Genomic DNA, 14,233 nt, shown 5'->3' with positions numbered 1-14,233 from the left:
TCTATTTCTCCTTGACATCTGCAGGTGAGGAAATGGAAGCGCTGGACCAGTGTCTTGCCTTGGTAATGGACTGGATGAGAGCCAACAAACTGAAACTCAATCCAGATAAGACTGAGGCACCAGATGGGCGGGCCTGCTCTTGATGGTGTTACCCTTCCTCTGAAGGAGCAGGTTTGCAACTTGGGGGTACTCCTGGATCCTTTCCTGTTGCTTGAGGCTCAGGTGGCTTCAGTGGCCTGGAGCACCTTCCATCAGCTTTGGCTGGTGGCCCAGCTACGCCCCTATTTGTATAGGGATAGCCTAACTACTGTTGTCTATGCTCTGGTAACCTCAGATTGCTGCAATGCGTTCCATGTAGGGCTGCCTCTGAAGTCAGTTTGGAAACTTCAGCTGGTGCAGAATTAAGCGGCCAGGTTGCTCACCGGAGCAAGACAGTTTGAGCATATTACACTGATCCTGGTCCGACTCCACTGGCTACCAATTAGTTTCTGGGCCCAATTCAAAGTGCTGGTTTTGTCCTATAGGACCCCAATACCTCAAGGACCGCCTTTTTCCATTTGAACCTACCCAGATCCTAAGATCATCTTCCCAGGCCTTTGTTTGTGTGCCTCCTCCTCTAGAGGTCCAGAGGGTGGCAACACGAGAACAGGCCTTCTCTGCAGTGGCTCCCCGTCTGTGGAATGCTCTCCCCAGGGAAGTTCGCCTGGCACCTTCATTATACACCTTTAGGTGCCAGGCAAAAACGTTCCTTTTTAAACAGGCCTTTGGTTGATTTGACTGACATCCTATACCCTTTTAAAATGTGGGGGTTTTTTTGGGGGGGTTATTGGGTTGTTGTTTTTATTTTGATTATGTATTTTGTAGTTTTATATTTTGATTTTATTCTGTGAACCACCCCGAGACCTCCAGGTATATAGCGGTATATAAATTCAACAAACAACAACAAAAGGACTGACCTGCTGGGAGCCTGAAGGGCCCTGCCCTGCTTCTCTCTACCTGGCTTGGGATGGGGCCTGACAGGCTCCATAAAGGAGTGCTGCTGCTGCTGCTGGGCAGAGAGGGCTCCGGTTTTGTTTTCCAATTGCTTTTATTTTTTATCTATGTCATTTTAAATTGTGATTGGTATTAATGTTGTATTCTTAGTTTTAGATTTTATGATTTATGTGGAAATTGTCTTCCATTTGGTTGTGTACTTTTTGATGTGTTTTTATTTATTGTTTATAACTTTAGTTATTTTGGTAATTATGTAAACCTTGTCATGTTGCAAGCCGCCTTGAGCATTGTTTTAACTATGGAAAGGCGGCATACAATACAATGATGAATGATGAATAAGAACAACAAGAAGTGGTGCTATGCAGAGGGATCATTTCCAAAACTGCATAAACTACCTTTTTGGGAATTGAAGTTAGATCCTCCCTGCTTCCATTTCCGCAGCAAACTATTGATTGGCAGGATTTTATCTATTCTAAAAGGGCTCCATTTGGCATGACCCAGCTGCTCTGTGCACAGCCCCATAGAGGATCAGTCCTAATTTGTTGCAACTATCAGATTTCTAAAGGGAAGGCTGAATTCTTGGGAAAGTGTTAGAATTTTGCAACTTCCAAGGCCAAGAGTACCCTGGAATGTGGAACACTGTGACACTGCAAAACTAATATTCTTCTTGGCTCTAATACTCTTCTTCTGAAGTTGCTAAAATCTCTGCCTTAAGTTCACTTTTAAGAGTGCAATCGTAAGAATACTTACTTCTCAAAAGGTTTATTATAACCTATATACTCCAGAAGAACATAAGCCAAACAAAATTATTTAAAGATCAAACACAACAAAATTGAAGAAAAATATTTAAAACTTGCATTCCTCCTCGTCTCACAAATTATTATTAGAATGTATTAATTTCCTTTCATCTCATTTATGGTTGAGCTGCCAGAATAATCTCTACCAGTAAATGCTTAATGAGACTTTCTTCCAACTGTTAAAGAGTTATGGAGGGCACAAACATTGGCTTCTAGTAGCAGCTGGCAGGACTGTGTGGATCTTTTCTTGCTTTCTGAATGCACTGCTGCTCTGCATTAAGAAAAAGGAACTGGGAGATGGTGCAAGCACAGTGCAGACTCAGCAGTCGGAACATTCGACTGGCTTCTGCCATGGCATCCACACTGAGTTCCCACTATCAGTAAGTGGCAGCGACACATGTGCTCAGAAGTCTGGGGATCAATACAGCCCCACCCATGTAGTCCTGACAGCCACTACTGTTGCTTCAGATATAGCCACTTAACAATAGTCTAACTCAGTTCTAAATGTACAGGTGGGAGTAAGTCATCCCCAGCCACCAGACATAACTGACATCCATATACTGAATATAATCTTGCACATAGGCCCCAAGTAAACAATACATCCAATGCAGAGAAATCAGCTTGGAGGCAGGGCAGTCAAGATCCTTTTCAGAGAGGTGTCTAGCACCATCACTGTAGAGCTTCCACAGCACTCTGAAGACGTACCTGAGATGCGTTTTTTAGGACCCACCCTATTCTTCTACTGAAAATGGGTTTAACTGATCTCAATATTGCATTTTTATATTGTTGTAACTTTCTGTCATAATACCACCCCACTCTAGATGTACCAGAGTTAATGCTTATCCAACATCAGTCTTAACAGTGAGGCATGTTCAAATTTTCCATCTGGATGACATATCAGTGTAAACCTACTACCCCAAACAGAGTTCAATAACTACAATGAAGCTGGGCTCAAGCCGCAACCCAAAAAATGAAATTACTTAACAGATGGAGAAAAAAACATAAAAACTATAAAAATAATATTTTATTCTGTACTATCTGCCCAAACTCCCACTTTTAACTCTTTGTTTTCTAGTGAAATCTTGAAAAGTCAGGGTCAAACTATTTTACCAAGACTTAAATCTGCAAAATATTTTGTTTATTGGAAATTAAATGGCAAGTACAAACAAACCATTTACTTTGCTGCTGGGCATCAGCCCTAGAGGAAGAAGCAAATAGTCAGCACCCGCTTTTCTTCTAGCAGCAGCCCATCACTAAGGCCACAACTTGGCAAAGCAACAGTCTTAAGAGCTTAAATAATGATAAATAGTTGTGCTAATAATTTGAAAGGCTTTTAAAATAAGCAGGGTGATGCAACGCATACAGCCAAACCTGTACTACTGTCCAGGGCACTCAAACTTGGGAAGAGCTCTGCTGTTTGTCTTGCCCAAAGCAACTGGGTCTTATTGCACAAGATAAACAACTCAATTGCAGCAATGTCAAACTGACCAGTCAAATATTATCAAAAAAGTCAAGTATTTTTAAAACAATGACTTTATGAAAACAAAAAGGAAACATTAACTGTCAACAAGTTTGATACTCAGTGCTTTTTTCCAGGGAGTACCCAAGGGTATGCAGTACCTGCACCTTTTTGTTGTTGTTAAAAAGTGTGGCACTTGCAAGTTTGTGGTGAGTACAGTGGTACCTCTAGTTACGAACTTAATTCATTCCGGAGGTCCGTTCTTAACCTGAGACTGTTCTTAACTAGAGGCGTGCTTTCGCTAATGGGGCCTCCTGCTGCTGCACAATTTCTGTTCTCATCCTGAAGCAAAGTTCTTAACCCGAGGTAATATTTCTGGGTTAGCGGAGTCTGTAACCTGAAGCGTATGTAACCTGAAGCATATGTAACCCGAGGTACCACTGTACAGCGGTGCACCTATTTTTCTAGGAAAATGCATTGCTGATACTTACACCAATTTGAAAAACAAATTAGTTAACTGTTTTGTGAAACAATGATACTAACTCTAAGAAAATTATAGCAAATTATCCACAAAAAGAATTGTTTGGTGATACCTGCAGTTTTGCTGTGTTACTTGATTTGGCCCTGGGCTGCAATGGGGCTAGAGGCAAGAGGCTTTCACACCTGTCCTTGCTAACCAATAGAAAGTAAGCTGTCACCTGGATAGTAGCATTCTTGGCTTTATGGAATACTTGTGGTCAAACTGATTTTTGACCAGTAAACTGACTGGTATGGCCTGCTGATTCTACTAATCACTCTACTCCTGTGAAGTGATTATTCCGAACCTAATGGAGGGGATGTCAAGACTTATCAGTCTGGCCATTTTAAACAGTATTTTGTTTGACCACAAAACAACTGAAAGAATACAAGTGAAAATGATTCTACCAAGCCTGGACTGGCCCAAAATTAAGAAATGTGTATCTTTTGGTCTCTCCTGGTTGGTAGGCTGGATTTAAAAATAGTAAAATTCAAATGGTTAAAAAGTTTCCAGGGGCAAAAAACAACAACAAGCATCTGGGAGGACTTCAACTTAAAGCATGAAAATGGTTTGAAAAACGAGGAAGTTCTCTATTGTGGGTGGGTGTATTTATGGTAACACAAAATAATGCATAATAAAACATGCTGTTTTTGAGAAGTGCTTTGGGGAAGAAACATCACTCAGGTGCAATCCCAGACTTTGTCAGGTAGGGCAGGAAAATCTGAAATTCAGGACAGCTGCTGCCGGTCAGTGTAGGTAATACTGAACTAGATGGATCAATTGTTCAACTTGGTGTAAGGCAGTTTCCTATGCTCCTAACGATAATAAGAGACTGAAGCAAGTAATGGCTAATCATGCAAAACGCACCATCAAACATGTACACAACAGGTTATGACTATCCTAAAAAGAAACATGAGGCGGGACCATTGATCCAGCCATCCCTTACCCTCTTTTCCATCCAAAGGTTTTGATACTTCCATGTCAAAGTTTTCTTGCAACTGCTGCCCCTTGAAACAGCTGAGATGTTCTTGTTCTATCAAATTGCTTTCTTCTTCTTCTAGCGGCTGCCATGTGCCATCAACAAACCACTGCCCACGCATCACAGGGATCTTCTCAGATTCTGTAAAGGTGACAAACACAGTATATTTTAAGATAGAGCAGAGCAGTTAATGCAAGAGAAAAAGATGTTTGGGCAAAATCTATCACATCTGTCAGAATGTGACTGCGGTTGCCTTGCAGGGGGCTAAACGATCCCATTCTTACAGTGGCTGGCAGCCCTGCAGTTCCAAGGTATTTGCTCCACTTGAATCGATAACATTATGGGCCCTGTTGCCTTGAGAAAGTCAATACACAGCTAAATGGCAAAGTAGGTTTCAAATAGTCTAGGTTCCAGTATTTTAAAGTACTTTAAAGTGTCAACTACACTTTCCAAATGTCTTTGAAAACCCTAAGTCAACCTTCTTCAACCATTTTGTGTTATACACAAACATATCTCACACATGTGTCTTCTGTGTACAAATCTGTTAAAGACATCAGACACAGCAGCTTTACCCACCCACAAAACACATGTAAAAGGAAATGTCTGTCTTTAAAAATTGTAACTTTGCATTAGCTTTACAACAGAAAAGTAACTTTTGGCAACTTGCTATTATGATGAGAACACGTTCCCTTTCTGCCATTGGTAAAATCTGTATAGTTCACTATTTTAAAAAATTAGCACTGAATTTTTCAGTATTTTGTGTTTCAGTTTTACACTGGACGTTGCTTAAAGCAGGCATAGGCAAACTCTGTCCCTCCAGATGTTTGGGACAACCATCGTCCCAGACCACTGGTCCTGTTAGCTAGGGATGATGGGAATTGTAGTCCCAAACATCTGGAGGCTGGAGTTTGCCTATGCCTGGCTTGAAGACTTGGGCTGGAATCCACCCCCCTTCTTTGCATTTCGCTAGGGGTTTGATCAGGTGGAGCTGTACCTTTGCCATCCTGGCCTCTGTCCATGGACCAATATCAATGTTGCTCTGCCAGTGCAGAGCTCCTTGTTCTGTCCTCTGAACGCTCAGCCAGGTGCAAGTAGTAATGGTGGGATTTACACCAGTAGTAGCCAACAGAATGCTCCAAACCAGGACATTGGGGGGGCAGGGAGGGGCCCAATTTGCCTGGGATCAACTTGATCCTGAGCTGGCCCCACTGCTATCACTTGGTAGCACTGGGTCATAGCTGGGCCTAATCACCGCAAACAGTGAATTGTTATATGAAGTCCTATGCCCTCTGTCACAAAATGCCACTGTAGCGCATCGTCCTTTCATTTCAACGGAGCTTGCATGGGGGATTTTCTTAATGCTAATCCTCAGACTCACACTCTGTAAAGACCAGCTCTTGGAGCTTTGTTGAAGCTTGCAGCAATGGTGGAGGGCACCCTAAGGTAGAGTCATTGGGAAGCAGAACAGGTAAGACAAGCAGCAGATGAGTAACACTGAGCAGTCACCTGCGAAAAGCAGTCTCAAGTTGCTTATCTGAGAGGAAAGACTCATGAAGGAAGGAAGATTCCGCAACAGGGCAGGGCAGGGTTTACCGAAGTACAATTATGCTGTGATACTAGGGACTAACTATAGAGACTCCTACAGAGGAAAAAGACCTTACTTATTACTACACCAGCTGTCATTTTAGTTCAGTAAACACAAAGAGCTACCCAAGGTAAGGAGGTCACTACTACTTTAAATTACTGGGATGCTTTCTGTCAACACCCTTAATCTTCTCAAGATCAAATGCTTACTTCCGCTCTGAGCACAATGCTGCTTTTGATGCTGGCACCCAGGAACCTCTCTCCCCAAAGCTTGGAAATCCCTCTGTGAACAGCATATGCTACTTTTTTAAACATCTGCCACCCAGATTTAATGAGAAGGAGAAATTACTTCCAAAATGAAAAGCAACACAGCAGGCCACCATTTTCACTCTCTACTTTGTTTATGTTTACTGTTTCTCCCCTCTGCCCTTCCCAAGCTTTTGTTTTCTTGCTGTTCCTACACTTTACAGCAGGAAAGATTAAAGCAATTGATCTTCCTGTATCCATGCCAAGAAAGTCAACTACCCACTGGCAAATTACTCAATAAGGTCCATTTTCTCCACTCTCATTCCAGCAGATAAATGGCTGCAAATGCAAGAGCACTGTCAGGGCTGAATGTGCTCTGCCTCAAACACTCAGCACCAGGGAAACCACATTCTGCATCCAGAATCTGTGCAAATGTTCATACAACTGCTCATTTATTTCCTCATTTATTCTGCTTATGAAAGGGGATTTTAAACAAGGACAGCGGAGCATATGGAGATAGCGCATAAGGTCCCTTTCTCCATAGGTGACATTAACAAGAAGGATGCAAATACAGAGTTGAGTAGTAAATAAAATCCCAGTCTTTGACCAGTGGAAGCTCAGAGGGACCCTTATCTGGCTTCTGAGATGTGGCCGGTCTCTGATGACAGGTTCAAACTTTTCTCTGCTGAAATCAGGGTTAGAAATCATCTGACCCCAGTGCAAAATTATGCACTATATATATATTTCTTATGTACTCTTGCTGACCACAAAGAAGGAAGACATCAAAAAACCTGTCAAGTAAGGAAGACCAATCTACAGTGTAACCAAGCTGGTGGTGGAACTATATGGTGACCACAGTTGCACACAATGGTTCTGGTCTTCTACCGGAAGGCAATTTAGGATAAAGACAGTAGATGAAGATCTAGATAATTGTTTGTGAATAAACGGTTCAATCCAAGAAGATGTACAAACGAGTGTTATAAACCACCAAGCTCTGGTTTTCAGTGGAAGAATCCAAGAGGCAACTGGAAATCAAGGAGTTACTATCAGTTAAGGTGTCTGGGTCTCTTTTTGTCCCTTGGATGCAGAGACCAAGCTTTTAAAATTATCAGTTAAATTCTATAGACACTTAGCAGTGCAAGACTAGCAAGGTTTAGGCCAAGAAACAAAGAGTGTATTTAGAACTCACAAGCAAAACTTAAGAACCCTAAAACAACTTTTTAAAAACCCAGTAATCAAAGAATTAAATTATTACAAATGAGAATGAAAACACATGCTAGCCTAGTTTAATAATGTCTGGGCTAGTCAAGACACAACTTGTGTGATCTTTGGGGTAGCATTATCGTTGCAAACAGAAATCTCAGCAGCAAACAAAGTGTGTCACATCTGCCCCATTCTCAAAGTGGGACAGAGGCTTGATTTTTATTTCAAAAGATGTGTGTGGGCGAGAACACCTAAATCCTCCCATTGCCTTACCACCTTACAGCATTTAACTCAAGGCACTTTTCTCTCAGCAAAGTCACGGTGGGTTGGGTGAAAAGAGGCTAACGCCATGCCCTGTGGGGAGCTAAGACAGAAGAGAATTCAGCTGCCCACACCGACATATCCATTATGATGTAAACATCAAACACCCCCCCCCCACTTTATACACAAATGGGGCAGATACATGAACAAACAAACATGGCTGCCTATGCATAATTTCATGCAAAACAAAGAATTTGCCTAAGGAGAAAACCCAGTATAGATGACTTTGGTAACACAAGAATATATTCAGTCTGCAAAGTGGGAGAAATAAAGAGATCCCTCTTCACTCTGCCTGGATTGTGCAAAGACAAGCAAAGAAAGGTGCTGTCTCATTCATTCCCTGCCCAATGAAGTCTGCATGAGCCATCATCCACCTCTCCTCTTGACATAATGATTGATGGTACTGACATTCATAGACCTTAAGGATACCGCAGGCTAACAGGATTGTGCATGCCTGCTCCACCATCAGGCAGAGACAAAACTAAGTGATTCAGTCTCAGCTGCCTTTAACCCTAACTCAAGAGTGCACATTCATGTCCGCAGGATAAAACAAATTTCTTAATTAATTCCTACTAAAGATGTGCAAGGGCCTATATTACTGGGTTTGGCTCACAAAGCACTAGCAGCTTAATGAAGGACAGGAGACATGCAAACTCACAATTAACCAGCTAAGTTCTGGTAACTCCTGGTCCATAAAGTGGTAAGAAAACTGATGCTGCCCTGCAGGGGGTTCTGGACAGCAAGATGGTGCTAGACTAGGGTGTGATAAAGACGTTCCTTTCCCTTCCCTTTACTTTTTCACTTATATTGTTATTAAGCAATGATGTAATGCTTCATTTTCAATGTATTGTTTCTTAAGAACTTGTAATTTTCATTTGTTTGTTGTTCTGAAAACCACATTCTTAATGAAATCTGCCTAAAACAATACATACTTCCAGAGAAAGGAGAGAAAGAAAAGAAGCTGCAGTTGAAAGTAGAGCAGAACAGACAAAGGGAGTAATCCAGACTGTGTTTCCACAGCAGTCTCAGAATGCAATACAGATCATACATGTTTTCCCAGAAAGGCAAAGGGCAACCCTTTGCCCTTATAGCTGCAAAGTGTATGGGCAATGCCTCCCCAGTGTAATCTCGCAAGTTAAGACTTTGCTCTAAAACTTCATGCCACTACTTGTGGCACCCGGAAGAGACAATTATGCAAAAGAATACACATTGCAAATAAGACTATGCAGAGTAAAAAGAATGCAAATACAAATCAGTTTCTTACTGCAGAGTTTATCTTACGTTGGCACAACATTCTAACAACATTTTTAGGGACAGAGTACATGCAGGCTTTGGGATCAGTGAACAACAGCCAGTCAACTTCCATACCTGTCTTTTGTTCACACTCAGGCAGCCTTTCTCAACCTATGGGTCCCCAGATGTTGTTGAACTACAAGTCCCATCAACCCTAGCGAGCAAGGCCAGAGCTCAGGGATGATGGGAGTTGTAGTCCAACAACATCTGGGGACCCACAGGTTGAGAACCGCCGGTTCACAGAAAGGAGTGCAAAAGGGCTGCAGCTTGAAGGAAATGCAAGCCATCTCTTTAGGATTGCAATGGGCAGAGATGAGGGAGGTGCCACGATAGTGGAAATTTTTGTACAGGAATAGAAATCATAGTTCCTCAGAGCAGCAGGAGCGTAGTTTGGAAAAGGGAGTAAGAGGTTACGCACAGATGTTATGATTTAGCTTCCTGCCTAGATAAGTGATCTGGGCACATGAGAACAGGTACGAAATGAGTAAGAAGGAAGTAGCTGACTTGAAAAAGAGCAGGCACAGGACGTCCCTGCCACACGTATAACTTGTGTGTGTGTCTGTATATGCATAAGCCATGTGAGAAGCAGATAAAGGAATGCTTAAGGAGGAAAATTATGGAGATGGGAAGCACAATGTAACCTTATGGCAAGGGCGCTGAACAAAATAAAAATAAAAATGCAATATTAAGGAAGGGTGCTAATAAATGCTTAAAATGCTTAAAACTGGTGCAGGACCTTTGGCCCTCCAAACCAGGTCATTTGCCATGCTTCCGAGAGCTGCACGTCAGCAACATCTGGAGGACTAAAGGTTCCCCACACCTGGTTTAGAACATCACTTGCTTAGGAGGGAAAAGGAGAAAAGTGGCAGGGTTAAGCAAGACTTCAGGACAGCGAGTCTCTGATAAAATGGTCATGAACGCAGAGCAAAAGGAAGGTGACAGCTGGCCAAGGATCCAGGAGTCCCTGAGCATCCACCCTTTGGCGTGCCTAATTTTTTCTGTTGCAAGCCTCCGGGCAGGACATTGTGAGCCTCCTTTAAACAATAAATTAAGAGCCTTGAGAATCAAGCATCACTGAACTGGTGGAACCAGCTGTCAACGTGCAAGGGAGGAACCGGTAGCACTAGGGTTCCAGCCCGATCCTCCCGGGCAGGTTGACTCTGAAGCCAGACCCCACCGGGTTTAACGGGACTTCAGGTCCTCAGGCACCCCCTGGCTAATGAAACAAGGCAAGCCCCACCCCACCTAATCCATCGCATGACACGGAACACGCACAACCCATTTGAATGGCAATGCCCACGATGTGGGGGCCGGCCCCCTAAGATATTTCATTGTGGGGGCCGAATGGGCCTCGCCCCCGGGATTTGGCTGCTATGGGGAGGGGGGAAGGCATCGGCGGCGACTTACGGTTCCAATAGACCGGGTAGGACTCGGAGTTGGCCACATCCACCTCGTAGAGGCCTCCGCGGACGCACACGGGCTCCGAGGGAGGGATGCCCGGCGAGCCGGGCTCGAAGGCCTCGGGGCTGCTGCTGCTGCTGCCTGCGGGGGCGGCGGCGACCCCCTGGGCTTGGTCGGCGGGCGCGGCCTTCCTCTCGAGGAGCCCCCAGGCCCGGTAGGCCAGCTCGATGCGCAGCGAGTCGTAGCCGATGAAGGGCTTCCAGCTCTTGCGCTCCTCGCGGTAGAACCAGCGCACCTCCTCGGGGCCCAGCTCGCGGACCACCTCGTAGCCCCGGCACGAGCCGCCGCCCACCGAAGAGGCGGCGGAGGCGGCGCGGCTGGCCGGACCGCCCGAGCCCCGCGCTCGCTTGCGAGGCTCCGGGGCGCCGCCGCCTGACAACGACAGCCCGCTGCTGCCGGCGCTCTCGCTGCTGGCCAGCGGCCCCGCTCCGCCGCGGCCCGGCCCGTCCTCCTCGTCCAGCGCCTCGTCGTCCTCCTCGTCGTCGCCCTCCTCGTCGTCGTCGTCGTCCTCGTCGTCGCGGCCCAGGGGCGGGTACAGCAGCCCGCCCGCGCCGCCGCCGCCTCCTCCGTCCATGAGGGGCCCCAGCAGGAGGAGGCGGTTGCCGCCGCCGCCGCGCCGCCGCCGCCGCCTGTGTCCCGGCGAGTGGTGGTGGTGCGGCGGGCGGCGGTGACGCGGAGGAGGCCCCTCGGGAGCCGCTCCGGCCGCCGCCGCTGCCGCCGCCTCCTCAGACGACGACGACAGCGGCTCGGCGGGCGGCGGCTGAGGGGGTTCCCGCGGCCGAGGCGGCGGCGGCGGCCCGTCTTCGTCCTCGGCCGCCGCCTCAGAGTCGAGCAGCGGCTCCTCGTCCGACGCAGCCGAGCGCTTGTGGGAGCCGAGCGGCCGGCTTCCCGCGCGGGGGCTCGAGGCGGAGTTCTCCTCCATGCCGGGAGGAGGCGGGACGGCGCCTCGGGGCTCCCCGCGCGCCACGCGAGGCGAAAGGCCGCCCAGAAAAGAAGGAGCAGCAGCAGCAGCGCCGGCCGCGCGCGCGCCCGCCCGCAGAGGGGGGGGGGGAGGAGGCGGGCCGAGGAGGGTTAGGATGGAAAGAGGCGCGCGCCAATCAGGGATGGAGGAGCCGCCCGGCCGCCCAATCGGCTCCCGGAGCCGGCGGCAACCGTCGCTGCGTGGAGGGGGTTGGGGGTTGGGCCTGCGCGCGAAGAAGGGCGGCTGAGGGGACGCGAAAGGCTGTGAGGGGATGAGGGCGCCCACGCCAGAATGAGTGTTACAGACACACGCAAAACACACACACCCCACACCAAGGGTCAGCCAGTCCAACCCCCTGGCAAACGCAGGCGTCTCAGCTGAACGTGGCTCCAGCCTGCCCGCGAGGTGGACACGTGTATTCATGGAAACGTGTTAAGTTGTGGGCGAACATATCAGACGACGCAGCGATTCTTCAGACAGCTCTTGTTTATTCGCAGGCCAGAACTGAACTGAAGGATTCAGCCAGCCTGCTTATATAGAGCTCCACTACAACGCAACAGTAACCACTTTCTGTAACTATCCAATCACTGAACGTCACTTTCCATCCCTTATTTGCATATGTGGACCTGAGGGAAAACTATCTACAGTATCTCCCTGCTGGCCCAGGGTGAGAACTTCAGTACATAACAAAACACACACATGTAGACGCCGGCATCTGTCAGTAGAGGAGTGCGCCTTTTGGGTTGAAGTCAAACCACTGGAGAGTTACACATACCCTCCAACGTTTCTCCGACGAAAACAGGGATGGCTTATTCCGTGATATTTTATTGTTCATACCGTGCCCACCTGAGCTTCCAACTTATATAAAAACATAATAAAACGTGAAACATTTTTAAAAAAACGTCACCTTCGGATGTCTTCTAAAGGGGTAGTTACTTATCTCCTTGGCCTGGGGGTGTGGGTTGCATAACTCCACACCCTCCAATATTTCTCCTGTGAAAATAGACATCCTAAGGAAATGTGGGACATTCTGGGATAAAACCAGAAACCGGGAGGCTCCTGTAAATCTAGAACTGTCCCTGGAAAATAGGGACTCTGGGAGGGCCTGGTTACAGCAACTGCTGTGGCTGCGGAGAATGATACTGGAGAGGCATGTTTTGTTGCAGCTGGAGCAGAGGAAGGTGTACTCTTGGGCTGCTGCAGATTGCACCAGGGAGTTACCGTACTTCTTTCCGCGCTCCTCTGAGCCTGCGCATCTTCTGTTGTCTACCTGCGCATCTGCCGCTGCCACTGCTGCCTCTGCTGTCTTAGCCTCTACACCTGCACCTCTGCTGCTGCCGCCTCTGCCATCTGAGCATCTAACACCTGCGCCTCTTCCGCTGCCTCTTCTGCTGTCTGAGCCTCTACTACCTGCGCATCTGCCGCTGCCACAGCTGCCTCTGCTGTCTTAGCCTCTACCACCTGCGCCACTGCCGTGGCTGCCACCTGAGCCTCTACCACCTGCGCCTCTGCCGCTGCCGCCTCTACCACCTGCGCCTGCAGCTGCCACTGGTGCCTCTGCCGTCTTGAGAGAATCGCAGCAGCTTTGAACATCCCTGGAAGCAAAATGCAGGGGTCGTGAGTGGAATGGCATCTATCTGGCAACATCACCCAGACACTTCAGCCTGGTGACTTCATTCGCTGACTTCATCCAGCCAGTTCCCACAGGTTTAATCTATTTATGAATATCCAACATCACATTCACACACCGATTCACCTTTCATGGATCAGTTTCTTTCCAAACGTCACATCTGAGCACATACATACCTGGATCGTGTTGAAACATGCCAATCGCTCACACAAGCATATACCGGCCAACATCTGTGAATATGAATACAGTAGACCAGGGGTCAGCAAACTTTTTCAGCAGGGCGCTGGTTCACTGTCCCTCAGACCTTGTGGGGGGCCAGAATAAATTCGGGGGGGGGGAATGAATGAATTCCTATGTCCCACAAATAACCCAGAGATGCATTTTAAATAAAAGGACACATTCTACTCATGTAAAAACATGCTGATTCCAGGACCGTCCACGAGCCGGATTTAGAAGGCGATTGGGCCGGATCCGGCCCCCGGGGCCTTAGTTTGCTTACCCATGCAGTAGACACATTTGCTTATCACTCCCTCTCCATTCCTTTGTGCTTCAACCCACAAATAGCCCCCGGCTTCTTTGGACCAGCTTCCGAAGCTGAACTTCAACCAGCTTCCACACACCAGCATCTGCCAGCTTCCGCTAGGTCCATCATCATCCTCCTCCTCATCATCATTTTTAATTTGTATACCGCCTTTCTATCTTACAATACTCAAGGCGGTTTACAAGCTGAAGAAACAAAAAATGTACATTTTATAACAATCTAATGCAATACAAAAATGTGATAATAAA

General features: G+C 46.9%; 1 protein-coding gene across 5 annotated transcripts in view; it reads right to left on the bottom strand.

The window, feature by feature from the left end:
* DDHD1 (DDHD domain containing 1) overlaps positions 1 to 11,835 on the bottom strand; it is a 38,892-nt gene extending 27,057 nt beyond the window's left edge. Inside the window, exons 1-2 of one of the 5 annotated variants that reach the window (XR_014528754.1) lie at positions 10,800 to 11,816; positions 4,713 to 4,886 (exon numbers count right to left, since the gene is read on the bottom strand). Coding sequence is in view for 4 of the 5 variants with exons in the window: in XM_083514680.1 (XP_083370806.1) it covers positions 4,713 to 4,886; positions 10,800 to 11,775 (1,150 nt within the window). In the remaining variant the exon portion in view is untranslated. Of the gene's footprint in view, positions 1 to 4,712; positions 4,887 to 10,799 lie in introns of all 5 variants that reach the window. The other 4 variants (XM_083514680.1, XM_083514683.1, XM_083514682.1 and 1 more) reach the window with 4 other exon arrangements.
* Positions 11,836 to 14,233: the final 2,398 nt, after the last annotated feature.

The sequence above is a fragment of the Podarcis liolepis genome (genome assembly GCF_965112155.1).
Source record: "Podarcis liolepis genome assembly, chromosome: 1".
Taxonomy (NCBI): Eukaryota; Metazoa; Chordata; class Lepidosauria; order Squamata; family Lacertidae; genus Podarcis; species Podarcis liolepis.
Note: the sequence above shows the minus strand (reverse complement) of the source record. Positions and strands in the feature narration are given on the sequence as shown.